Raw genomic sequence first — 25,922 nt, forward strand, 5'->3', positions numbered from 1 at the left:
AAGCCATGCTCTGCCACTCTTGTCTAATACCAAGCTCTCTCCTCCAGCAACTTGGACACTGTTCAATCTTTCTAATAGACAATACCACTTTCTAATACATGTACAAAAAAAACCAAAAGAAACCCAAGCTTCACAACTGTTTCCACACGAGGCACAGGATTTTTAAAGGGAAATTAGTTCGGGCTATATTAGAAAAGTGTTGGGGCCTGGGTGTTCTCAATTCAGTAACTAAAATCTTTCTCCTCTAAAATCCGCCCCCCTTCAGACAGTAAGGTTGAATTCCAAACCAACGGTTTATATGATTTATCCTCATTCACTCTTTGCCAAACGCTTCGCTTTTCTCTGGCCGAGCCCGTCGCCGGGGTACGGAACCGCAGATAGAGCCCCTCACTCACTTCGCACTTTGACAGCGCGTCTCATCCACTCTCACTCAGCAGCAGAACAGCAACAGACAAAACAAAAATAGAAGTACAATAGCACATAACAGCGGGGTCCAACCCCTTAAAGGTACCTTTCATAGTGGGGTCCAACCCCTGGGGGTCCAACCCCTTTAAAAGTACTTTTACTCTTGCCCAGGACTAATTTTGGGAGACCCAGTCTTCCTCGGGACTTTCAACCCACCCTCAGGGACTCGAACCCTGGACCTGCAGGTATTTTGTGTTTAAAAGGAATAGCAAATACCTTAATTTGGTGCAGATGGTCCTTGTCTGCCCCCACCGTGAGCCAAAGGACAGCTGAGCTCCCCCTGAAAATTCAGGGTCGTGACTGGGAGGTCTGCTTCCCCCTGGATGCAGCAGCCGGGCAGAGAGGGTCCCATCTCGGGGTGCCAGATGAATCGTGCCGCAACCGGGCCAGGAGACACTTCAGAGACAGAGAAGTGGGAATTTGCTTTATTCGGCGTGCCAGGTGTGTGGGGATCGCTCCTCCAAATACACACACCTGGTGCTCTCTACAACACAGTATTATGGGTTAAATTATGAATATTCATCACATTCCTTGGGACAGGTGTGGTTATACAAATTATTTCTCAGAAGTCATTAATATCATTAGCATAGAGGCCATGCATGCGCTGTGTGTCCTGGTGGTCATGCTGAGGAAGGCTCCTCTTCTTCCTTGGGGGTCTTTCTGATGAAGGCCAGTAGTCATCCTCGCAGTGAACTTTTCACCTTTCTCCCTGGGCATGCGTAGTCCTTTGAGGAATGATTCAGCGGTCTCGGAGATAATCCTTGTCCCCTCTATCTTGACAAGATTAGGGTGAATTTGGCTTCTTAGGTTTTGTAATCAACATCTGCTGTCTGAACTAACATTTGCTGTCTCCCAACAGTTAACTTGTGCTTACATGAGTTAGTTATTGACTGCCCTTTCCTCAAGTGGGATGGAGTCACTTTGAGGTGCCTTCGATCCCTCTCGGCTTTTGGGGTGTAGAGCTGTGAGGGACTGAAATGTTCTGGGTTAGTGGCTCAAACCATTGGCCACTGGCAACAGCAGCGGGGCCTTTGCTGGCCGTGGGCACAGGGAGCGCCCGGGGGCACAGGGGGGGAACACCCAGCCCGGAGGGGCCGAGCCGGGCCTGGAGCCAGGGAAGGGCAGAGGCCGATGGGAAGCAGATCCGGCCAGGTGGGACAGGGCTTTGGAGCAGGGCAGCGCCCTCCCTTACACAACTGGCCCAGCTCTGGGAACCCGCCCGGGCCAGGCCCGGGACATGCACACAGAGGCCTGGAGGTTGCCATCCCTTCGCATGGGCCATGCCTGGCTCAGCTGCGCTGCCGGGAGGGGCAGGGCCATGTCTTAGAAGGGGCCATAAACCATCAGAGCCCCCAAAGTGCCCCGGGATCCACAGTGTGACATCGGACACTGCAAAACTCCCCCGGGGGAGGTACCTGGGTGTTCACCCAAACCTGAACCTGTATTAACCCACCGAACTGGGAGTTTCCGGGGCTTCCCCAGCCCCCACGGGATCCAGCCTGGGACCATCACTTACACCAAGGACAGGGACATTGGAACAACCAAAACCAAAAGTTTTGTTGCTGGATCCAGGGCTGCTGACTGTGTATCCTTCTACTCTTATACTTTCTCTCTTTTCCTTTTGTTGGGGTTTAGGATTGTTCCTTTTGTTTCTTTCTCTTAGGGAGTTTTATCCCATATGTGTTGCTAGGAGACAATAACGACCGGGTACTTATGAGAGACTACAGAATTTGCCAAGCTCAGGGGAGGAGGGCACCTGCTTGCACTTCTCTTATCTGAGGGTTTCTCTTGGAGGGGCAGAGATACAGGAGAACTGGGCTGAGGAAAAGGGGACTGGAGCAGCTGCTAGCTCTCCTGCTCTCTCGGCTTCAGAGGGGCATGGTCGAGCTGCTGCTTGAGGGGCGGAATGCGCTGCCGCCGCCGGAGCCCAGCCCTGCCCTGCTGCTTCTGCAGTAGGTGAGTCTTTGCTCATGAGAGCAGGCCCTGCACTGGGACCTTAACACCCTACCTCATTAAAGAGGGACCTCCACCATCCACTTGGGTGCCTCAGGGGAAACCCTGGGATCGCGGAGCCCCACTCCCCTCCAGGGGGGGCTCTCCCACCTGTGTTCGGGAGCCAGGCTGCCACTGCCCAGCCCCGTGCCATCCCTCTGCCACTGCTCAGGGGTTTCTTTTGCTACTCTGTAGCCAAGCACCCCCTGCCTGCCGGGAGGCCCCGCGGTTCCAGCTACAGCTGCAGAGTTTCTGCTGCCTCTTGCTTGCTGCCCCGGAGTGTGCCCACCCTGCCCTTCCAGCTTGCTGCTCCGAGGTTCCTGCTGCAGCCCATTTCACCATCCGGAGGGACACCAGGCCCGCCTGCCCCGGGAGGTTGTAAAGGAAGCCCCTTTTCCATCCCTCCCGCCAGCCCGGCCGCCATTACCGCGTGCAGGGGCAGCCGAGCTTGCGCCACAGCGTCCCCTGCAGGCGCGGGGAATCCCCGCAGCCGCCCTGCCCGGCCGGGAGCTGCCAGCGCCCCTGCCGGCCGCAAGAGGAGCTGCACCGAGGGGAACGGGCCTGTGGCTGGGAGAGGCTGGCACTGGGTTTGTGCTTCTGTTTGCTGTTGCTGCTGTTGTGTTTGTTTGCTTGCCTTGGTATTCATTTACAGGCTGGTAAAGAGCTGTTATTCTTTTTCTCATATCTTTGCCTGAAAGCCCCTTAATTTCAAAGTTACAATAATTCAGACGGAAGGGAGTCATATTCCCCATTCCAAGGGAGGTTCCCTCCTTCCTTGATAGACACCTGTCTTTACAAACAAGATACCCTTATACATTTCCTAAGTGTTACTTTTATGCTTTTAATATTACTGGAGGTGGTAACCAAAAGGGCTCCAAACCCCCTTCACACAGCAACCAAACTGTTCTAAAATAAACCCTACAGAGATATACTTATAAACACAGATCTTTCACTGTTGTTTCACTCTAATCTGCCCCAGGGGAGCCATGAACCAGACCCTGGGTTACCCTCACCTTCGGGGGTGGGGCGGAACAGGAGCCAGACATGGAGGAAGCTTCTGGAAGCTGCTCAGTGGAGCCAGCCCTGGAGCCCCTCTGCTACCAACACCTGGCCATGCAAACCCAATACACTGGATCCAAACATGGATCACCCAGAACGGGGGTCACCAGGGCTCTGCCCAATGGGGGTCACTCTGATGGGTGATGAAGTTGGAGGAGGGGTTGAAGCCCTTCCTGCAGTCGGGGCACTCGCAGGGCTTCCCTTACCAGTGGGTCCGTTCATGTGAGGTCAAGGCAGAGCTGTAGGAGAAGCTCTTCCCACACTCAGGACACTTGTAGGGCTTCTCCCCAGTGTGGGTGCGCCGGTGCATGACAAGGTGGGAGTTGCGTTTGTAGTTCTTCCCGCAGTCAGGGCAGCGGAAGGGCCTCTCCCCTGTGTGTGTTTGCTCATGCATGAGGAGATGGGAGGTGTTCCGAAACCTCTTCCCACACTCAGGACACTCGTAGGGCCGTTCCCCAGTGTGGATCTTCTGGTGGTGCTTCAGGTAGTAGCAGTCTTTGAACCTCTTTCCACAGTCAGGGCACTCATAGGGCCGCTCCCCAGAGTGGACAAGCTGGTGAGTGAGGAGGTGGGAGCTCCGGATGAAGCTTTTCCCACATTCCCCACACTCATAGGGCCTTTCCCCTGTGTGGACACGCTGGTGGACAATGAGGCTGCAGCCTTCAGTGAAGCCCTTCCCGCACTCCAAGCACTCATAGGGCTTTTCCCCAGTGTGGATCCTCTGGTGGCGGGTCAGGTGCTGCCTTTGCCTGAAGCTCTTCCCACACTCCAAGCACTCATAGGGACGTTCCCCAGTGTGGATCCTCTGGTGCTGGATCAGGTGGGAGCTCGCGCTGAAGCTCTTCCCACATTGCAAGCACTTGTGGGGCTTTTCCCCACTTTGAGGTTTCTCCACCAGCTCCGACCTCCACCCCCGCCTGGATTTCCGGCCACCTTCCCGGCACAGGGGGGGTCTTTCCTCCTCACAGCTCCCTGGGCTGGGTTTGCAGCCCCTCCTCCTGTGGGATCTCTGGGGCTTTTCCTCCCTGTTGGATTCCTGCACCGTGGAGCTGCTCAAAACGGCCTCTTCCACAATGTTCTGATGCGGGCATTTGTCCTCCCTGTTCTCTGTCTGCAGCTCAGTGCCTGGGGGAAGAAGGGCGAGGATCGGCTTTGCCTCCGTGCCAGAGGGAAGGGGAAGGAGATCCCCCAGTCTGTCCCCAGCAGGACGGCATTGGCAGCAGGGCTGTCCTGCAGCCGGGGGCGATGCTGGGCTGGGAGATGGAGCAGGAGAGAGGGGGAAAGGGGCAGTGACTTCCTCCTTACCTGCCTGGGGGTCCCAGGACATCTTCCTCTTCTTCATGGTCTCCTCCTCCATCCGGCCACTTGAAGGATGTCTTGGGAATGACAAATCCTGGTTTGAGGGTAAAACAAGGGGTGAGTGCATTGGCTTGGGGGTTCCTCCTGCCCAAGTCCATCTCTAGAAGTCACAGGGCATCTTGTGTTCATAAAAAACACCAAAACACCAAGATTCAACCCAAAGTAATCCCTCTCTAGTATCTTCAGTTTTTGGTTCTGGGACTTCCACCTGTCTGAGCTGCTGGGGGCCCACCCCCTGGGGGTCCACCCTCTCAAGGCTGCTGGGGGTGCTGGGAATCCCAGGGGTCACCCCTATCTGGGGTTCCCCCCTCCCCTAGCCCACCCTTCACTGAGGTCCCTGCTCTGGCTGTCAGAGGCTCCCCCTCTCCCAGCTCCTCCTTTCACTGTCCAGGTGTCCCATGGCTACACCTTTTCCAGACTGGTTGGAGTCCCTCAGCATTGTCCCTCTCCATTCTCCCCACTCAGGGGGTCAGGGGTCTCCCATCCCTGGACTCCCCGGGGGTCCCCAAAAGCTATGTTTCCCCTATCCCACACTGCCGATCGCCACGCGGTACCAGAGCCTGAGCCAGGAGGACAAACCCCCAGTGCAGGGGGAGGGGTTCCTGCATCCCCCTGCCCACCACCGGGGCTTGGCTGGCAGCCACCACCAAAACCCCCCAAAAAAACCCCTCCTAGGGGCCACCCAATATTCCCCAAGGGGAATTTACAGCTCAGCTTTGAAATCCTGCAACATCCAAACATCCCTCCCAAAAAAAGAAAAACCCACAGAGCCTCCCCTCTCCCCAGGGTACTTCAGGCAAGCTCCAAAGATCCACACCCGCACCGAAAAAAGCCCTCTCATGGATCCCTGAAGATATTTGGGGTGAGCTCCCCCTCCCCGGTCACCTGTGGGATGAGGGGGGCGATGCTGCCAGGGCTGGGAGGGCTACTGAAAGGAGTAAGAGGAATGTCTCTTTGCAAACACACCCCCAGACAGGGCCAGAGACTGAGAGATGAGATAGCAAGATAGGGAGGAACCATTCACAAGAACATTTACTAACTGACATGGAACTAATTGACATGGAACACTGCCCAGACAAGGCCAAGTTAAATTCCTGAACCTGAAGAAGAAGAACAAAGATACAAAGGGGAACAGGGTGCACATTAGAAGGGGACACAGTGGATTGGGAAGTCTGTACCTTCCAAGTACCTCAGCCACGGGCAAAGGGAGAGGGAGAAGCAGCAGGGAAAATTAGGATAAAAAGGAGGCTGCATCCTCCAGCAATTCAAGAGGTGTAAGAGACAGTCTGAAGATCCCTCATCTGCCTCACGATCATCGCCGAGGACAGAGGCTGAACACAAGAGTTCCAACCTGCCTAAGGTGGGATGTCTGCCAAGTCTTGCCTGCAGGTGTGCCCGCTGGGAACTGGTATGCATTCCTGAGGAAAATTAGTGCAGGTCACAGTGGACTGTGTGGACTCTCGCTGTCCAGGAGGAAAGGACTGCGCTGAAGCGGAAAGGAACGACCTGTCCTGTACACCTGTCCTGTACCTGCTTCCCAAAGCAACGGGCCCCATAACAACGGCTGTAGGTTTCCCCAGCTCTTGGCCAGCTGCCTCTCGCTTCTGAAAAGGGCTATAAAGGGACTTTATAAATTAACCAAGACAAGATCTCCCCACAGAAAGAAGATGAATCTATTGGCAGAAGACCACGAGGACTTCGTCTCATTCGTTGGTAGCTATTAGCCCCCCTTCTTCCTCTCTACTCTTTTTACTTTGTTTTTTCTTTTCTTTATCTCTCTCTCTCTCTCCCTTTCTCTCCTCTAGCGCATTACCATGTTGTGGGCACTTAATAAAGGTGCACTGTTCTGATTAAACCTGAAATCCCTTGTGTCCTTTTGCACTCTGAGATCTATAAACGAGCCATCACGACCATCGCTTGTATTAGCGGACCATGACACAAGGCCAGCAGTAGCCCCCGGCCCCCATGAGGCTGTGGGATGCCCCAGCCGCTGCCCAGCCCCATGGAGCTGCCAGCCCTGCCCGCCACAGGGCTGCGTTTGGACACTGTGGCAGGATGGGGACCAGCTCTAGGATACGGGATGTGGAGGGGAGGGTGAGCACAAGGAGGAGAAGAAGGAACATCTGGGAAATGTGGATTGTACATGGAAGGATCAGGATTTTCTTTTACCGATCTTGTTTGGGTCACTGCAAAAACAAGTGATTTTGCAGAAAGCTCAGCAGCTGTCAGAGGATGAGCACCCACAGGCACTGAGGGGGCTGCAGGAGAGGCACAAGAAGCCCCTGCAGCACTTGGCCAGAAAGGCTCAGCAGGGGAATGCAAGAAGGGATGAGCTAAAGGCCAAGGTGAAGGCAAAGGCCATGGCAGAGTTTCTACAGCCCCCCAGGGATGAACCGCAGGGCCCAAGGGGGCCCCAGCACCCAGGGGACAGCGGTGGCCACAAGCACCTGGCACAGGCATTGCCCTCCTCGGCACGGCAGAGCCCACCCAAACAGCCCCTGGCAAGGAATCAGGGGTCCATCTGCAGGCCAGAAGGACACTGCAAGCACAGACAGCAGCACCCTCAGCACCAGCAAGTCCACCCCACATGGACATGGATTGTCAGGGCTGGCAGAGCTCCCAGCAGACCAGGGACCCACCGCACCAGAGCCCTTGAGAACATTCAGGGCGTGTCTGGATCGAGACGAGGCCACTCCTGAGAGACACAGGGGCCTCTCGATCCACTCCAAATCTGACACCTAAGGGGGGAAATTGTCAAGAAGTTCTTTCATTATTCAGGCAATAAGTGGGAAAAATGAGCAGGTATGTTTTATTCAACCACTATCAGTAGATCTGGGAGATGGATTCAAAATGCATCAATTTCTGTTTGCTCCTAATTGTGATTGTAATTTACTGGGAAGGCATTTGGTGGCTGAAGTGGGAATGCAAATTCATATTGTCAAAGGAGATACAGAGGCTAACGCTGCTGGACCTTTGTGTCAAATGTCTGCGAAGGCCTCTGCTGAAGTGAACCCAGAAGTGTGGGCAGCCCCAGGGAAATAGGGAAAATCAGATATGGAGCCTCTCCAAATTCCTTTGGAGCAACCAGGACAAGTGGTGTCTAAAAGCAATACCCTGTTCCAAGGGAGGCAAGGAAGGGGTTACAGCCTCTTACTGAGTCCCTGCTAAAGGCAGCGCTTCTGGAGCCAGGCATCTCTCCCTACAACTCTCCTCTCCTGCCAGGCAAGAAACCCCATCATGGACACCAGAAGGAAAGCACAATTTACAAGGCTTCAAAAGCAGGTTAACTGAGCCTCCTGCCCTGGCCCCCCCAGACAGGGAAAAACCATTTGAATTGCATGTGGATGTTAATCAGGGCCATGCCAAAGGAATTCCTGGGCTCAAATGATTCACCCAGTGGCCAGAGAGTGGCCTCATTGTCTGCAGAATTGTGCAGCCCCGGCTTTAATGGCAACTGAGGCCTGAAAACTGACAGCAGCAGAATCTCTGACTGTTCCAGCCTGGCATCAAGGTAAAGCTTTGTTAACCAAAGGAGCCTCTAAATGGATGAGCAGCCCTCGGTTCTTACAGAATGAAACTTGTTGGATGGAACAGGAGGATTCAGAGCTGAGGACAGGGGAAGGGTTGAACCCAGCCTCCTGTTTGAACGGCCCTGGACACAGGGCTGGCAAGAAACCCATGGCTGCAGTCAAGTGACAGAGCTCCAGAGCCGGCCTAGGAGAGATTTACCAGACATTCCCTGGCCTGAGGGAGAAAAGGTGTTTATGGGTGGGTCCTCAAGGGCAGCAGAAAGGAAATGGGTCACAGGATATGCTGCTATTAAGAGAAGGGAATTAGAGGAAGTGGGGAGGTTACAGGTCAGCTCAGACAGAGGAGTTTGTGCCCTTGTGAGAGCCTGGGAATTATATCAGGAAAAGAGGGAACGTATTAACTGACTGAGTACACACAGGGGGTAGTCCACGGGTTTGGAAAACTGTGGGAGGGAAGAGCTTTGTTACCCTGCAGGAGAAAAACGTTCGCTCATGGAAGTTTAATTACTCACCTATTGGAAGTGGTGAATTTACCAACACGGGTGGCAATAACCCACGTTAGGGAACACCAGGCAATTTGCTCAGGGGAGCCAATAGGTCAGGGACTGGCAGAGGAAGAGGCTGGGAAAGCAGCACTTTTTTCCCTTTTCCTCCCTCCTCTCTTTTCCCCCAGAGGATTTGGAGATAATTAAAAACAGTGGAGCAGAGGAAAGAGACGAGAACTGGTTTACAAAGGACATTAACCAATGGATACCAAAAGTTTTGGCCCTACAAATATTAAAACAACTCCATGAAGGGAGTCACTGGAGCTCTGGAGGATTGGCAGAAGCCTTCCTCAAGATGTCCTGCCTTGGGTCTTTGTGTTCTGGTAAAACAAGCTGTTGAAGGCTGCATGATTTGTGCCAAGCCAATGACCAGGTTAGAAAGAAACTTGCCAGGGAGGGAGGCCTTGGCCTGTACGTCCTTTCCAACAATTCCAGGTGGATTTTACTGAAATGCCCTGAGCAGGAAGGCTTCAATATCTTCTGCTAACAGCATGGCAGCTCACAGCAGGGCAGAAGCATTGTCCAATCGCTTCAGCAATCCCTGCATCAGTTCTTAAGGCATGTTTGGAACAAACAATTCCAAGATATGGGATTGTGGAAGCAATAGACTCAGACAGGGGAACTCATTTTACAGGAATGACCCTTCAGGCCGTTCTGGCTGCTTTAGGAACACAGTGGGACCTCCAAACGCCCTGGCACCCCCAGAGTCTGGCTCGGGTAGAAAGAATGAATGGGGAAATAAAGAAACACCTTCTGAAACTGCTCAGAGAAACCAAGATGCCACGGGTACGGCTGCTGCCATTGGCTTTGGCAAGAAGGAGAGCCAGACCCTGGGGAGATATTCAATTATCTCCCCTGGAATTGATACTTGCAATTCCTCACGTTGGTAATTCTGACCTAGTGGGGGGTGGAGATAAGGGATGTCTGTTTCAAGCAGTCTGCGGCCAGAATCCTGTCTCTTGTGAAATCTCTTCCACAGGAAGCTCGGCTGGCACAGACCCTGCCTTGGGACGTTGCTGCCCACAACATCCAACCAGGACATCGGGTCCTGCCTGAGGAGTGCAAAGAAGCACCACTGGTGGCCAAGGGCGTGGCCCATTCCAAGTGTCCCCGAGCACAGAAACAGCCGCCAGCACAGCTGAACACGGGGGGACCCCTCAGCCTCGCCTCAAGCTCTCGGAAGCCCCGCGGATTTGCACTCCCCGGCTGCAGGAGGAGCAGGCCAGGCCGCCACTGCCCCTGCACAGAAGGGGCCGCAGCAGCAGCCAGGGCTCCACAGCGGGGCAAGCCCCGGGGGCTGCCCACAGATCCTCTGCTGAAATTGTCTGGCTGGGCACCTCCTCTGGCATCTCCAGGCACTGAGGGCCAATCCTCGCTGGCACCGGGCGAGCTTCAGAGCTTTCTGTGCCTGCACTCGCCACAGGTGCTGCGGGAGACAGCGGGAGAATTCCACTCTGGCTCTCAGTTACACTCACACTCTGGGCTGGGTGTGACTAGATTACACCATTAGAAGGTTTTTCATAATAATCCTACTTCTATATTGTCAGTTGGGTTTGGCCCAGGGGTGTGACAATAAATTTTTAGTCTTAGCAGAAGAAGTAGAAAAAATCTGATATTGCTTTGGGGTTTTCCTGTCTGTGTGAGTGGTTGGTATGGGCTTTTTGTTGTTCACCCTTAGCATTTTGCAAACCAGAAGAGCTTTAAAGGTGACCCTTTAAATCATAAACAGTAAATAGAAAATTGTTAAAAAAAAAAAAAAGGGGGGGGGGGAAACAAAGAGGCTCTCAGAGGCCAAATGGGACTCATCTGATGGCTGCCCTGAAAGAGAAGTTTCTTCCCAGGCAGCCAGCAGAGGAGCTTTAGAAATGCAAATTAACTCTGCTGGGGGAAGTGTGCACAATGTCCCAGGCTCTCCTTGCCTGCCAGAGGAATTGGGCTGATTCCCTCTGCCCCTCACCCCAAGCTCTGCCTCCCTGCACAGACGGAATTTGCATCGCTAAAGGCAGAGCCCACACTGAGCATCTCGGACTCTGCAACAGAAATCCCTGAAGCTGCAAAGGAAAACAGCAAACAGAGAATGTTGGGAGAACTTCACTCAAAAAAGCAGGGGGGAATCATCCCTCTCCCCACTCCAACATCTGCTGGCACTGTCTGGGTTATACAGGGTGGGTTTGACCACTGGGCTGCTTTTGCTGCCACAAGTTCAGCGAAATCACTTGGGAATCCAAGGATGTGATGATTTAATCAGAGAAAAGCGGTCAATTGATGCATCCCTGGCATTTTTGGGAGCGCCCAAAAATGGGGAAAAGATGAACGGCCACCAGAACAAATCCTACAACACCATGGAGCAGCCCCTGGGAACCCAAACAAATTCATACCAGGTGCCAGAGAACCCACTGATCATTTCAATGCATCATTAGATTACAAGCTGTCCTCCAAACCATAACCAAGCACACAGCTCCTGACCTTCTCAGCCACCAATCCACTCCCATGAGCAACGCCACATTTCACCCTGGGATGGCATCAGATTCCCTTTTAGCAGAAGGACCAGGAGGTTGTGGAAAATTAAATGACTCAAACTGCTCTTGAAAAAGAGATGGCAAAGGAAAAGTGGTGAAACAGAGAACAAAGGAAAGAAGAAAGCAGCTCATGTACCGCTCCAAACGTGGAAAGGACGGGAATGGGACACATTTTCGTGGTTCCCTGGCAGACCATGGGTTAAACCAATGCTGTTTCTCCTCTTATGTGCTGTAGCAACTCTCATCTTTTTACCATGCACCACACCTTGCTGAGTGCAGCTCATTCAGCAGGGGATCAAGGGCATGCAGGTGGCAGCCAGGCCTCCTGACCCAGAAACGGCCACAAAAGGACACAGAATGAGGTCACTGAGAATAATCCCAAAACCAAAGGCGGCCCAGGAAGAACAGATTGAGTCAATGGTAATTAAAGGTTGTAAAGACAATTATTGCGAAAATAAGAAGTAGAGGGATCGAAAGGAGTACGGTAAGTATGTCTTTACAAACAGATGGTGTAAATCTGCTTTGACATAGGGCCAGGGACTCGTAAACAATGAAGTAACAGGAGAAACCATCAATTTCAGATAATGTCACTAACTGACACGGAGTGCTGCTTCAGCAAAGATCCTGCTAAATTCCAGAACTTCCAGAAGAAGAACAAAGACTTAACAGAGCCATGAATATCGGATGTTCTACAAAGTGGGTGTGCACATTAAGGGGCACATGCAGCAGGCGCATCGGGAAGTCTGTACCTTCCAAGGACCTCAGCCACTGGGGAAAGGGACACGGAGATGCGGCCGGGAAATCGGCATAAAAAGGAGGCTGCGTCCTCCAACACCTGGACAGACCCCACGGGAAATGCCCCGTGGCCTCTCCCTTGCTCCAGGAATAAAGTTCCTTTTACAGGACTCCTCCGGCTCCTCTGGGGACACAAACCTCTGGCCACGGGAACTTTCCCGCACACTCCCGCCGACGGGGCAGCCACCTCTGTCCTACCCACAGCAGCCGGGACGAGCCAGCGCTGCTCCGGCACCGGCTCCTGCCGAGGCAGCAGCGGCAAGGAGAGCGCGGGCAGCCGCTCCCGCAGCGCCCTCACGCCAGGGCGAACACGGCGCCCACACGGCACAACGAACCCGCCCCAGCCCCCTGCCGCCCCCTCCGCCCGCAGCCAGCGCCGAGCCCCGCCAGAACCGAGCGCGGCTCCCACCTGCGCTGGGGCCGCCTCCGAGCTCCGCCGCCGCCTCACCGGGCTCCGGCCGCCGCCGCCGCTCCCGGGCCCGCACAGACGCTCCGCCAATGGCGCCTCTGCTGCGCCACGGCCGCCCTGCCGGCGGCTCCGGGCCCGGGCTGCTCCCCGCTCCGACCAATCAGCGCGCCAGAACCACGACTGACGGCAGCACCGCCCAATCGCAGCGAGGGGCGGGCTCTGCACACGGCCCAGCCTCGCCCCGCGCTCCCAGCGCCCCCCGGGCTGCGTGAGGGGAAAGCCGCAGCTGAGGAACAGCCCTGGAACGGGCCCGGCCCGAGCCGCCATTCAGCTGGGAAGGGAAACAAAGCTCTCCGCTGCTCCCGGCCCGACTTGCCCAGCCCTGCGTGTTGGCTGCCTCCGGCTCCTTGGCAAGCCCTGCAGCCTCCCGACTCCCGCCCCTAATTCGGAGCATCAGTGCATGGCTTTGATTTCCCCGAAAAAGGGAAAACCGCCCCAAACCCCTTTGGCTGAGTGCACGAGGGGAGAGATTTGTGGCACAAAACTCCCAAAGTCTTTTGGGCCCAGCTTGGGAAGAACAACCCAAGCCAAGCGGAGGTGGGACCCCCCAGCAGCGCCTCTCTGCCGCCCCAGCTGAAGCCCTCGCTGGCTGCTCCAGGCGGGATGGGCAGACTGGGAGCACTGGGAAGGGGCCCCGGCTCGGGCCGCAGCCCCCGGGGCAGCCCCACGGCAGCTCCAAGGCTCCGCCAGCCGGGATGGAACGTGGGAGGGGGAGCAGGGCAAGGGCCGGGGCTGTCGGTGCCCAGGGGACACAAGGGACAGCGGGGGCACTTCACAAGCATTTCATGCAAAAGATAAAATCATAAGGAAGACAAAAGCAAGAGCAGCCGTGGCCCCATAGCCCAGGGCCACACAGGAACATTTCCCATTGCAGTGGGGGGACGCTGGCCCAGTATCAGGCACCCACCACAGCCGCTCTCTCCCTGCCCTCCACAGCCAGACAGGGGACAGAAAATTTAACCAAGGGCTCATGAGCTGAGATAAGGACCAGGAGATTTCCCTCATCAAACACCATCATGGGCAAAACAGGTTCGAAATTAGAGATATGAATTCAATTTATTGCTAACAAACTCCAAGCAGGATAATGAAAAGTAAAAGAAGACCCTTCCAAACTTCTTCCTCCCACCCCTCCCTCCTTCCAGCTCTACCTCCCACCCTGGCAGTGCAGGACACAGGGAATGGGGGCCATGCTCAGTTCATCCCCGGTGCCTTCTCCCGCTGCTCAGGGACAGGAGTCGTTCCCCTGCTGCACTCTGGGCTCCCTCCCACCAGACAGTTCTCCAGGAACTTCTCCACCCTGAGTCCATCCCACGGGCAGCAGTCCCCTCACACTGCTGCAGCCTTGGGGGTCACTCTGCCCCGGGGTCAGTCCTGCAAGGAGAGGCTGCTCCAGCGGGGCCCCTCTGTCCACGGGTCTCCCACGGGGTCACAGCCTCTCCTCAGGCATCCCCTGCTCCAGCGGAGGCTCCTCCAGGGGCTGAGGGTATCTCTGCATCCCCGGGGATCTCTGCATCTGGCACCTCCATCTTTGGAGCCACCATGGATTGGCACTGCTGGACATAGAGGAAGCTTCCAGAACCTTCTCTCAGAACCCACCCTGTAGCCTCCCTACTACCAAAACCAGACTGTGCAAACCCAATACAGCCCCAAAAATGGGGTCCCAGATATCCAGGAGCTCAGGTGCACCCCAAAATGGGGATGGAGATGTTCAGGTGTGCCCAAAAATGAGGCCCCAGATGAGGGCATTCTTTGCATGGCAGCAACTGTGCCCTCTGCAACTGCACAGGGAGAGGAAATACAAGGTGTCATAGGTTAGCAAGCATAGTCCCGGAAGGGATGTCCTTGCTAAGGGGTGCTTACAGTTTCCTCTGGGACCTGACAGAACCTATCAGCTGGCCGGTTTGAATATGGACAATTCTTTAAGCCACTTAAAGTTGTGACCGCCTCTGTGATCCACACTTAAGAATAGACAAACTCCCCCCCAAGCTCTCTCTCGTTTCCGGCGCTGGGACAGGTGGCTGCAGGCCCCGTGCAGGGGCTAGCAGGCCCGGCCAGGCCCTGCTTGGGCCAGGCCGGGCTGGGCCACGGCCAGCCTGGAGCCATGGGCCTGTTCCAGCCATGGAACCCCCCCCCGCTGCCTTGCCGTGGGCAGCCGGAGCGGCTCGGAACCCCCCCCCTCCACTGCGGCCGAGATTCAGCAAAGCGGCACCTCTGTCCGGCAGAGGTCAGTGACCAACTGTGATAAGCCACATTCCAGCTGCAAGGCTGAGGTGAGATTAACCCTTTTATTGCTGTGAAGAGCTGAAAACCTGAGGGAAGAGCGAGAGGAGATGCTTAAAGCTGAAAGTCTGTTGTGAAGCTATGATATATCAGAGTATCCCGTTGTAACTTCATGAAGATATGGGGGGTGGAGTGTTCAACTCGTAAGCAATAGGCAGATGCTGCCACAGCTGTAATTTCATGACAAGTTTGGACAGAGAGAGATGAACCAGATGAACCAGATGAGGACTTTTGCTCCAAAGAGGAAAGGAGAAAAACCTCAATTCCTAGAGATGCTTCCAGAGATAGTCTTAAAGATGAAGATGACCCTTTGCTCCCAGGGAAGGAGAAGGGCCTCTGTTTTTTTTTTGTTTCTGAACAGCTCAACCTTAAAATTGTACCCCAAAAAACTTCAAGAGTGGACCCTCGAAAGCAATTGCGGGAAAAGCTGCAAGTCGGGGGAAGGGACTCACATCGTAAGCAGAGAGACTCCTCTTCCTGAATGGACTGAACAATATTTGGAAGTGGGTGGCTGTCTCGGTGTGATACTGTTTTCATAGCACGAGCAAAAAGAGACTTCTCTTTCTAAATGGACTGAACAAGGTTATTATGGAAGTGGTAAACAGACTGAACATCTTAAGGGTTGTCTTTAAATTGTCAGTGGGAGAAGGGAGAAAGGTGGGGGGAGGAGGAGAGTTCTAAAGGTGGTATAATTTTTTTTCTTTTCTTCTTTTAGGTCTGTTAATAAACTTCTTTATATTCATTCAAATTGGTGCCTGCTTTGCATTTCTCCTAATTCTTATCTCACAGAAGATAAACAGTAATGAGTATTTTAGACCAAACCACTACACAAGGAAAGGCCCAGGAGCTGAGAGAAGGACTGGAAGAGATCCCACCCCGAGCACCAGCATGGGCACAACAGACCCAGCCTGGGGACAGGGAGGGAATTTATTACCAACCAAATCCCAGCAGCACAAGGAGAAGGCAAAGAAATCTCTCCAACACCTTCCCCCCACCCAGCGGGGATCACCCGGAACGGGGGTCACCAGGGCTCTGCCCAACGGGGGTCACTGGGGATCATCCAACCCCGATCCTCCCACGGGGGATGGAGCTGGAGCAGCGCACAAAGCTCTTCCCGCACTCGGGGCACTCATAGGGCCTCTCCCCAGTGCGGATGTACTGGCAGGTGACAGCTCTGGCTGAAGCTCTTCCCACATTCCAAGCACTCGAAGGGCCATCCTCCAGTGTGGATCTTGTGGTCCTTGATGAGGTGGGAGTTCTTGCTGAAGCTCTGCCCACATTCCAAGAACTTGTAGTGCTGTTCCCCGGCGTGGATCCTGCGATGGGTGACCAGGTCAGACTTCCATAGGAAGCTCTTCCCACATTCCAAGCATTAGGAGGGATGTTCCTTAGTTTGGATCTCCTGCTGCCGGATCAGGTGGCAGCTCTGGCTGAAGCTCATTCCACGTTCCAAGCACTTGTAGGGTGTCTCAGTTTGAGAGACGATTTAAAAGAGGACACTCTGGAGTGAGTGTTGCCTCCTCTACAGGGTTCCAATAATCCCTTTCCACCAAGAGGAAACGGGTATGAATAGATGAAAGTGAAGAAAACTCCAGCGGTTTGTTAACAAACAGAATGCCCTCAAGGCAAGAAAAAACAGTAAATAACTGCTAGATATTAAATTGTCAGCCCTTACCCCCACACACCCCCTGGGACAAAAGACCCAAAACGCCGGATAAATCCCCGCTCTCCACACGCGGTACAGGACGGCGCCGGCTTCTCCCTCGGGGAAAAACCAGCCCGGGGCTGTTCCGAAGGCGGTGAAAGCCCGGGCTCGGCCGGCGCTGAGCTCCTGCCCAGGGCGGCTCCGCGGGCACGGGCCCGGCAGGCGAAGCAGCGGCGCTGAAGCCCCGGGCTGTTTTCTCTCCCGGCTCGGCCCGGCTCGCAGGGGCTTTGGGCTGCAGCGGCGCCGCTCCGCTCCCGCCGGCGCGGAGCCCCCGGGCTCCGACAGAGCAGCTGCTCAGCTCCCTGCGGGCACCCCGAGGCTCGCCGCTGCAGCCTCTCCGAACCGCGGCAAGGAAAAAATACTCTCTGTGCCTGCGCCAGAAAAGCTTTTCAGCCAAGCAAAAAGCCTCGGTGGACAGAGAGCGGCGGAAAACCTGGGCAGCGAGGCTTCAAAACGCCCGCGCAGCGAACGAGGAGCCTCTCCCCGCCCCGGCCCCACACAAGGCCCATCCCGGGCTGCCGGGGCTCAAAGACACAATAACCATGCTCTGGGCACAGACCATCACAGGAACTCATCCAAGGCAATTGTGGATACAATAATCACCTATATATACCCATAAAAGCATGTACTGAACTCTGGACATAGCAATGTGCACGTCGGACAGGAGTGGAGAGGCTGAACGAACACCAGGGGAGATGTGGAATGTATGGACAGAGCAAACCCTCCAAATGCTTTCACCTGATTCCCAGCTTTTCCGTGTTTCAAGGGCTCTGACTGCTGGATTTGAAAGAACTGAGATCTCACCGTGAAAAGCAGAGCAGTCTGGAACCAGACACTGCTCTAGGAGTCAAAGTCTGGAGTTGCCACATCTCACTTTTGAAAATATATTGAATAAAAAAAACCTTGTTGCCCACAATGTTTCCCTCCCCGACCTTCCTAACACGTAACAAAAAGTGATTGATTTCTTTTTAAAGGGTGGAAAAAAATGGAAAAAACCACTGAAAATGTTCCCTCATAAAAAGTCACGTTGAGAAAATACAGAATAATGAAGAGTGTCTAGGAAAACCTGCTGTAATTTCTCAGGATTTTGCCTTGGGGTGTCAGTTCAGAACCCGGCTCTGTCTCCCAGGTGCCCAAGTTCCCGGGCCAGCTCCAAGCAGCCTCTCCCGGCTTTCCAGCCTGGCTTTCCCGGCTCTGCCCCGGGCGGGCACTCGGTGTTTCCGTGCTGCCCCCGCCCCGCTCAGCTCCCCGTGCCCTGCAAAGGCGCCGAGGCTGCGCTCGGTGCCCCCGGATGCCACTGACCGAGGCAGTGACGAGTCCCGGTGCCCCGGCAGAGCCCTGAGGGACACCCTCGGCCCGGGCCTCCCACGGGACATGGAGCCACTGCCCACAGGGCCCTGGCACGTCCGTGCGGCCAATTCCTCCTGCCCCGAGCGGCCCGGGCTGCAGCCCCAGCGCTCCGCAGGGCCGGGCTGCGGCTGTCGGGTGCGAGCGTGGCCGAAGCCTCCCAGGGCTCGGGGCACGGCAGAGGCTACAAGGCCACAAGTCCGGGGCTGCTCCGTGCCGGTTCCAGTCTGTCCCTCTGTGGCTGGGGTGCCGGCTGTGGCCCTTTGTGACACGGGCACGGGTCAGGGCCCTCGGTGAGGGCGGGACACTGTGGTGCTGTCACGAATGAAAGTGTTTGAGATCGCTTAAAAAACCAGTGGCAAGGGTATGAGCAAAAGTCAGATTTAACATTAAGCAACAAAGCACAACAAGTTCATTGTCAAGATTCACTCTACCACCTACAGGACAGCTAGGGCACAACAAGGGAGAACAAACAACAAAACCAAACAAAATCCAGGCAATCAAAACAGAAATGAGCTGAGAACTCTCCAGGGGGATGTGGGGGTGTGGGGTCGGTGTTCAGGTGCATGGGACAAAAGACAGTGCGGGCAAGGATAAAAAGGAACACAGCCTAAATGCTTATAAACACTGAAACTTAACAGTATTTTAACTCATAACTCAACTTATACCCTAGGCCTAACAATTCGACAAAGGAACAACACTGAACTTATACCTAACTTATAACTTCACCTTAACAATTCAACAGAGGAATAACCCTTAACAGCATTTAACCTTACTTACAGCTGTAACTTCCAAGTTATACCTAGCAACTTAACAGAAAAACACCACTTAAAAACACTTAGCTTAGACCTTATGTTTCACATCTTAGCCAAAGAACAACACTTAGCAGTGATTAAGTGAGTTTATAATGATAACTGAACCTTACCTACAGGCCTAACTTGGGTATCCAAGGTACTTAAACACCTATGAAAACAGTATTTCTCCCAGATTTGCTATAGCATATGTGCAGGGGCACGCACACAGACAGAAACAGTCAGAGCAAGCAAGGTTCCTGTGAAAAATTCCCCTCAGAGGTCAGTGAAATCCCCACTTTGGCAGCTTTTTCCTCTCCCGCTGGGCACAGGATCAGGCCTCGAGGAGTGAGGGTATCGGCCCAGGACACGTTGGGGTTCGGCGAGCTCCAGGCATAGCAAACCTGAGGGTTTACTGGCTCTGACAGGCCCCCTCAGAGGGAGATTGCTGGTCCCAGCCCACGGTGGCCCAGGAGAACTCAAAGGGTCTCCTTTTGGGCCGCTGTTGAGAGGGTCCCAAGAGAGTGGGCTTCAGCCATAACGATGTTTCATCCTGGCCACAGTTTGGGCCAGCACGTTCTCTGAAAGTGGGAGAACAGGAATGCTATGCCATTCAGGCAAGAGGAATCTTTTCCAGGGCTGGTCATAAGGGGAAAGCAGGAGCTCCTCAGCAGTTCCTGGGAGCAGACAGTATTTCTGACAAGCTCAGAAAGAGCTGAGCCCAGGTGCTGTTTTCAAGGCCAAGGCCTAACAAGCGTTTCTCAGATCACACTGCAGCCTGGAAAGGAGGAGAGAGGAATGCACCAGCACACTGGGATCCCAGGGGTGCCCATGGCCTGGGGTGATGCTGGAGCAATGCCAGGCACCCACCAAAGCCACTCTGTCCCTGCCCCCTGCAGCTGCACGGGGGAGAGAAAATTTAACCAAGGGTTCCTGGGATGGGATAAGACTGGGAGAGATCCCTCAGCAAACACCGGCACAAGCACAACAGACCCAGCCTGGGCACAGGGAGGGAATTTATTACCAACCAAATCCCAGCAGCACAAGGAGAAGGCAAAGAAATCTCTCCAACACCTTCCCCCCACCCAGCGGGGATCACCCGGAACGGGGGTCACCAGGGCTCTGCCCAACGGGGGTCACTGGGGATCATCCAGCGCCGATCCTCCCACGGGGGATGGAGCTGGAGCAGCGCACGAAGCTCTTCCCGCACTCGGGGCACTCGCGGGATATAGGAGAAGTGTCAACGAAGGATGTCTGGACTTCAGGCAGCTCTCTTGAAAGCTGTTTATTGCATAGGCAAAGTTACAGCATTTCAGGGAGTGGGTATCCAGAGCCAGCCCTAGAGCTGCCAGCTCCAGCTGTAGGCATACCTGAAGCCACCTTCTGTTCAAGTTACAAAGCATTATATACTTTTCTTTGCTGAGTAGCTTAACACATAACAACCAATAAGCACCATACACAATACCTTTACCTTTGCCTATAGTCTATCATAGCTACTACCATTACCATATTATAGTCATTATTATCCAGTCACAAGAGTAAGTAAGTTACAAGTTAAGCTTACAATGGGAAATTCTCAGACCTCTCTTCTTCTTGCTACATCAACATTTCTTGTTTGCTTGCGACAGCTCTCTTTTTGGTAAAAACATGCTCTTCTTGAGACTTACTTACTTGGTGAAAAACATGTCTTTGTTTGTAGGCACATACCTTTGTCCTAATCATAAAAATCTCCTTCCAACTCATCTCTAGCCTTTTCCGTCTCAGTTATTCAGTGGTCAGTGTTTCAGCAAAACATCTTTTACTTTATATCAAAACTTGCTTTCATTTCTATCTCATCCTCAGTTTCTACATTCAGAGATCTTTCTGCCAAGCCTACATATCTGTGAAATTTTCTTACCAAACTTTCATCCTCCCCAACAGCAGGGCTTCCCTTACTGGTGGCTCCGTTGGTGTTGGGTCAACTGAGAGCTCTGTGAGAAGTTCTTCCCACACTCGGGACACTCGTAGGGCCTCTCCCCAGTGTGAATGCGCCGGTGCCTGATGAGATGGGAGTTGCGGTTAAAGCCCTTCCCACACTCCAAGCATCTGTAGGGCCGTTCCCTGGTGTGGACTGTCTGGTGCCGGATGAGGTTGGAGCTCTGGCTGAAGCTCTTCCCACACTCCCCACATTCATAGGGTCGTTCCCCGGTGTGGATCCTCCGGTGCTTAATGAGGTCAGAGTTATGGCTGAAGCTCTTCCGACATTCCAAACACTCGTAGGGCCGTTCACGTTTGCTGGTGTGGATATTCTGGTGGCTGATGAGGTGGGAGCTCCACCTGAACCTCTTCCCACATTCCACGCACTCGTAGGGCCGTTCCCCAGTGTGAATCTTGAGGTGCTTGTTGAGGTTGGAGTTCCAGGTGAAGCTCTTCCCACATTCCCTACATTTATAGGGCCGTTCCCCAGTGTGGATGTTCTGGTGCTGGATCAGGTCAGAACTCGTGCTGAAGCTCTTCCCACACTCCAAGCACTCGTAGGGCTTCTCCCCGGTGTGCATGCGCCGATGGCTGACAAGGTGGGAGTTGCGGTTGAAGCCCTTCCCACAATCAGCGCAGCGGAAGGGCCTCTCCTCTGTGTGTGTTGGCTGATGTTGGAGGAGTTTCGTGGTGGTCTGAAACCTCTTCCCACACTCAGAACACTCGTAGGGCCTCTCGCCGGTGTGGCTGCGCCGGTGGACATTGAGGCTGGAGTTCCGTCTAAAGCTCTTCCCACATTCCAAGCACTTGTAGGGCCGTTCCCCAGTGTGGATTGTCTGGTGCCGGATAAGGTTGGAGCTCTGGCTGAAGCTTTTCCCACACTCCCCACACTCGTAGGGTCGTTTCCCACTGTGGATCTTGCGGTGCTTGTTGAGGTCGGAATTGCAGCCAAAGCTCTTCCCACATTCCCCACACTCATAGGGCTTTTCCCCAGTGTGGGTCACCTCGTGCCGAACCAGGTGGGAGCTCTGGCTGAAGCTCTTCCCACATTCCAAACAGGTGTAGGGCCGTTCTCCAGTATGGATAACCTGGTGCCGGATCAGGTTGGAGCTCTGGCTGAAGCCCTTCCCACATTCCAAGCACTTGTAGGGCTTCTCCCCACCCTGAGGCTTCTCCCCCAGCTCCGAGCTCCGCCTGGATCTCCGGCCGCCTTCCCGGCACAGGGCAGCTCTTTCCTCCTTGGATCTCTCTGGGCTGCTTTTGCAGCCCCTCCTCGTGCGGCATCTCCGGGGCTTTTCCTCCTCCTCCATCCGGCCACGCCTTGGGAATGACAAATCCTGGTTTGGGGGATAAACAAGGGGTGAGTTTGTTGGGCTGGGGGTTCCTCCTGCCCAGGTCCATCTCAGGAAGTCACCGGGCATTTTGTGTCTGTAAAACTCTTCAAACCACCAACATTCAACCAAAAAAAGCCTCTCAGGAGTTCCCCCTCTCTGAGCGCCACACTTTGGTGTTTCGCGGGTCCCCCTTCCCTGGGCTGATGGGGGTCCCGTGGCTCCTGCAGTCCCCCCTCCCCAGGATCCCGCTTAGGGATGATCCGGGGATCCCACATCCCCCCATCCACTGCCCGGGCTCGTCCGGCAGCAACCATCTCCCCCTCCCTCCCCCCAGCAAAAACCCCAACCAGTCGTGGACCCCCGTTATCCGCCCAAGTGGCATTTGCGGCTCAGCTTTGGAGTCCTCTCGGCTCTATCTATCCACCCCCCCCCAAAAAAAACCACCGGGGACTCTCCGATATATTTGGGGCGAGCTCCCCTTCCCCGCTCACCTGCGGGATGCGGGGTGAGCGCGATGATCCCAGGGCCGGAGCTGCTGCGGACGCAACGGACGCCGGAACCTACAATTTTTTCCTGTTCCTCCTCCGTTTCCTGCTCCTCCTCTTCCCCTCTCCCTCCTCTTCCTCCCGCTCCTCCCTGGCTCCTCCTCCACCCCCTTCTCCCGCTCCTCCTCTTTCCTAATCCCGCCTCCTTCTGCCCTTCCCTCCGGCCCTTCTCCCGCTCCTTCCTCACCCCTCCTTTTCCTCCTCCTCCTCCATCTCCATCCCTGCTCCCCCCGGGCCCAGCGCCCACCCTTGGCCCCCCGTTTTCCCAACGCGGTCGCATCCCGCGGGAGGAGCCGGGATGGAGCCGGGACAGGTCGGGCTGGGGCAGCGCTGGGCTCTGGGCCCGGCCTGGGCGCCCCCCACGCGCCCCCTCCCCAAATTCCCCTGGCGGGGGGCGCTGGGAGCGAGGGGGGGGCGCAGGTGGGGTCCGGGTGGGGAGCGCTGAGCGCTGCGGGTCTGCCTGGCAACTGGTGAGTCACCAGCGCCGCGCGCTCTGATTGGCTGAAGGTTGTTCAGCGCCTTCTTTGCTTGGCTGAATTTCGCGGGGGTTTTGGGGGGAAATTTTTGTGGGGTCCTTGGGGGTCTGTGGGGAGGCTTGGGGGTTCGCTGGGTACCGTGTTGGAGTTCAGGGGCCTCCTAATGCTCCCCTAGAGCGAGATGACACGGGGGGGACACGGGGGGGACACACGGGGGTCCCCATTCCCGATCCATCCCGGGGCAGGTTCTCCTCTTCCCCCCAAATCTCGGCCCCCCTCGAGGGGTACCCCCAAGTCCCTCCCCACCGCCCCCCAATAAACGGCACCAGGGCGAACTGGGAAGCTTTATTGGGAACACTGGGAACAGCCGGGCTAGGGCAGAATGACAGCGGGGCTGGGGGAACACACGACCCCCCCAAAATCAGCGCGGGGACGGAGTGGGTGGTCCCGGCCGGGCCCGAGGCCACGGGGAGGGGCTGCGGCCGCCGGCGGCTCAGGAGCTCTGTGGGCAGAGAAAAGGGGGTGACATTGGGCTGGGGGGCCCCAGGAGAGCACAGAGCTCCGGGGGAGGGGGGACACGAACGCCGGGACCCCCCCTCACCTTCTTGCTCAGGTAGAAGCCGAGACCCAGCGCCAGGAAGACGAAGCCCAACACGAAGTCCCCGATCCCCGTCAGCATCTTGCTGCAGGCAGCGACCGGCGGCATCTCTGGGGGGTCTGCAGGGGTCAGGACCCCCAAAACCTCTCAGAGACACCTCAAGACTCTCCAAGCACCCTCCCAGGGCCCCCTGAAACCTCCGCCCAGTCCCTCCCCAGCCTTCTCAGGACCCCCAAACCCTTTCCCAGTCCCTTCCCAGCCCCACCAGGACTCACCAAGACCCCTCCCAGTCTCCTCCCTGCACAACCAACCTCATCCCAACCCCTGTTTTTCTGTCCCCAGTCTTCTTCCAGCCCCTCCAGGCTCACTCAAACTCCCTCCCAGTTACACCCAGCACCCCCAAACTCCCTCCCAGTGTCCATTAGGACCCCTGTAGCCCCATCCCAGCCTCCCCAACATCCTTCAAACCCCTTCCCAGCCCCTCCAGCCCCTCATGCTCCTCTCCCAGTTTAAACCAGGCTCTGTCAAACTCCCCCCCAGTTACTCCCAGCACACCCCAATTCCCCTCCCAGGCTCCCCAGTCCCTTCCCAGCTCCCCCCGGTGCTGTGGGGGCCGGGCCATATCCCAGTGCCGGCTCAGGGGGTGCTCCAGGCTCACGTGGCTTCACCTGGCAGGTGGAGGTGACCCCACATCAGGGGGAGTTTCCAGCAGCACCAGGAGCTGGTGGGTCCAGTCCTCGTTGGGGATGATGTCGGTGGCCACCACGTGCCCCGAGAGCTCCTGCTGGCTCTGGAACCACCTCACCTGGATCTCCAAAGGGTAGAAATCCATCCCAGAGCAGAGCAGGCAGCCGGGACTGGGCTGGGAGCTCAAAGGCACCAGCAAGATAGACACGCTGGGGGCACTGGGAGAGAGCTGTGAGACACTGGGATCAGCTGGTGAGGCATGGAGAGAGAGAGGCTGTAGGGCTGGTGCACCACTGAGAGGGGCTGGAAATGCAGTGGGAGGCACTGGGAGAGAGGGTGCAGGTCTGGGAGTGGCCTGGGAATGGACTGAGAGCTAGTGGAAGGGATTGAGAGGGTCTGTGGTGGCACTGGGAGGGAGTGGGAGTGGGAAGGAAGTGCACGGCACTGGGAGGCCAAGTCCAGTGCGGGGCACTCGGTGCTGAGGGTCTGCCTGGCAACTGATGAGTCCAACACCTTCCCCCCACCCAGCAGGGATCACCCAGAACGGGGGTCACCAGGGCTCTGCCCCACGGGGGTCACTGGGGATCATCCAATGCCGATCCTCCCACGGGGGATGGAGCTGGAGCAGCGCACGAAGCTCTTCCCACACTCGGGGCACTCGCAGGGCCTCTCCCTGGTGCAGGTGTGCCGGTGCTTTCTCAGCATGGAGCTGCCCCCAAAGCTCTTCCCACATTCCGTGCAGGTGTAGGCCGTTCCCCTGTGTGGATCACCTGGTGCTCGATCAGGAGCATGCTCATGCTGAAGCTCTTTCCACATTCCCCACATTCACGGGGTCGTTCCCCACTATGGATCTTGCAGGGATGGATAAGGCTGGAGCTCTGGCTGAAGCTCTTCCCACATTCCAAGCACTTGTAGGGCTTCTCCCCACCCTGAGGCTTCTCCCCCAGCTCTGAGCTCCGCCTGGATCTCCGGCCGCCTTCCCGGCACAGAGCAGCTCTTTCCTCCTTGGATCTCTTTGGGCTGCTTTTGCAGCCCCTCCTCGTGCGGCATCTCCGGGGCTTTTCCTCCTCCTCCATCCGGCCACGCCTTGGGAATGACAAATCCTGGTTTGGGGGGAGAAACAAGGGGTGACCACTTTGGGCTGGGGGTTCCTCCTGCCCAGGTCCATCTCAGAAAGTCACTGGGGGTTTTGTGTCTGTAAAGATCTCCAAACGACCACGACTCAGCCCAGAAAACCCATCCCAGGATTTCCCCCTCCTTGGTCTCTCCACTTTGGGGTTCTGGGGGTCTCCCTTCCTCTGGACTGATGGGGGTCCCGCGGATCCCGGGGTTCTCCCCTCTCTGGGGACCACCTGATATATTTGGGGCGAACTTCCCCTCCCCACTCACCTGCGGGATGTGGGGGAGACGATGCTCCCGAGGCCGCGGCGAGAGAGCGGGCAGCGAACGTCGTGCGTCGCCTTCGCCTCC

The 25,922-nt window shown here is 55.8% G+C and overlaps 1 protein-coding gene and 1 pseudogene across 1 annotated transcript; both read right to left on the reverse strand.

Annotated features, from left to right (window-relative positions):
* Window positions 1-1,870: 1,870 nt before the first annotated feature.
* On the reverse strand, window positions 1,871-22,734 carry LOC138101903 (zinc finger protein 850-like; annotated as a pseudogene).
* LOC138101919 (uncharacterized) lies at window positions 22,634-25,922 on the reverse strand. The gene is made up of 6 exons (XM_068999671.1): window positions 25,842-25,922; window positions 25,223-25,555; window positions 24,434-24,681; window positions 23,769-23,884; window positions 23,474-23,669; window positions 22,634-22,637 (listed from the first exon to the last, which is right to left on the reverse strand). The coding sequence occupies exons 2-6, from the start codon at window positions 25,526-25,528 to the stop codon at window positions 22,634-22,636; spliced, it is 870 nt and encodes a 289-aa protein (XP_068855772.1). The 5' UTR covers window positions 25,529-25,555; window positions 25,842-25,922.

This window comes from Aphelocoma coerulescens, unplaced genomic scaffold, assembly GCF_041296385.1.
Source record: "Aphelocoma coerulescens isolate FSJ_1873_10779 unplaced genomic scaffold, UR_Acoe_1.0 HiC_scaffold_56, whole genome shotgun sequence".
Classification (NCBI taxonomy): Eukaryota; Metazoa; Chordata; class Aves; order Passeriformes; family Corvidae; genus Aphelocoma; species Aphelocoma coerulescens.

Bases quoted from the DNA above. Each gene is read 5' to 3' on its own strand.
- LOC138101919 (XM_068999671.1), bottom strand. From the start codon at position 25,528: ATGGAGGAGGAGGAAAAGCCCCGGAGATGCCGCACGAGGAGGGGCTGC. The intron at 24,682-25,222 runs GTGATCCACACA...AGTGTCTCACAG, and splicing joins TGCTCCTGATCGAGCACCAG to CTCTCTCCCAGTGCCCCCAG. The intron at 23,670-23,768 runs GTGAGGGGGGGT...CTCTGCCCACAG, and splicing joins GCTTCTACCTGAGCAAGAAG to AGCTCCTGAGCCGCCGGCGG.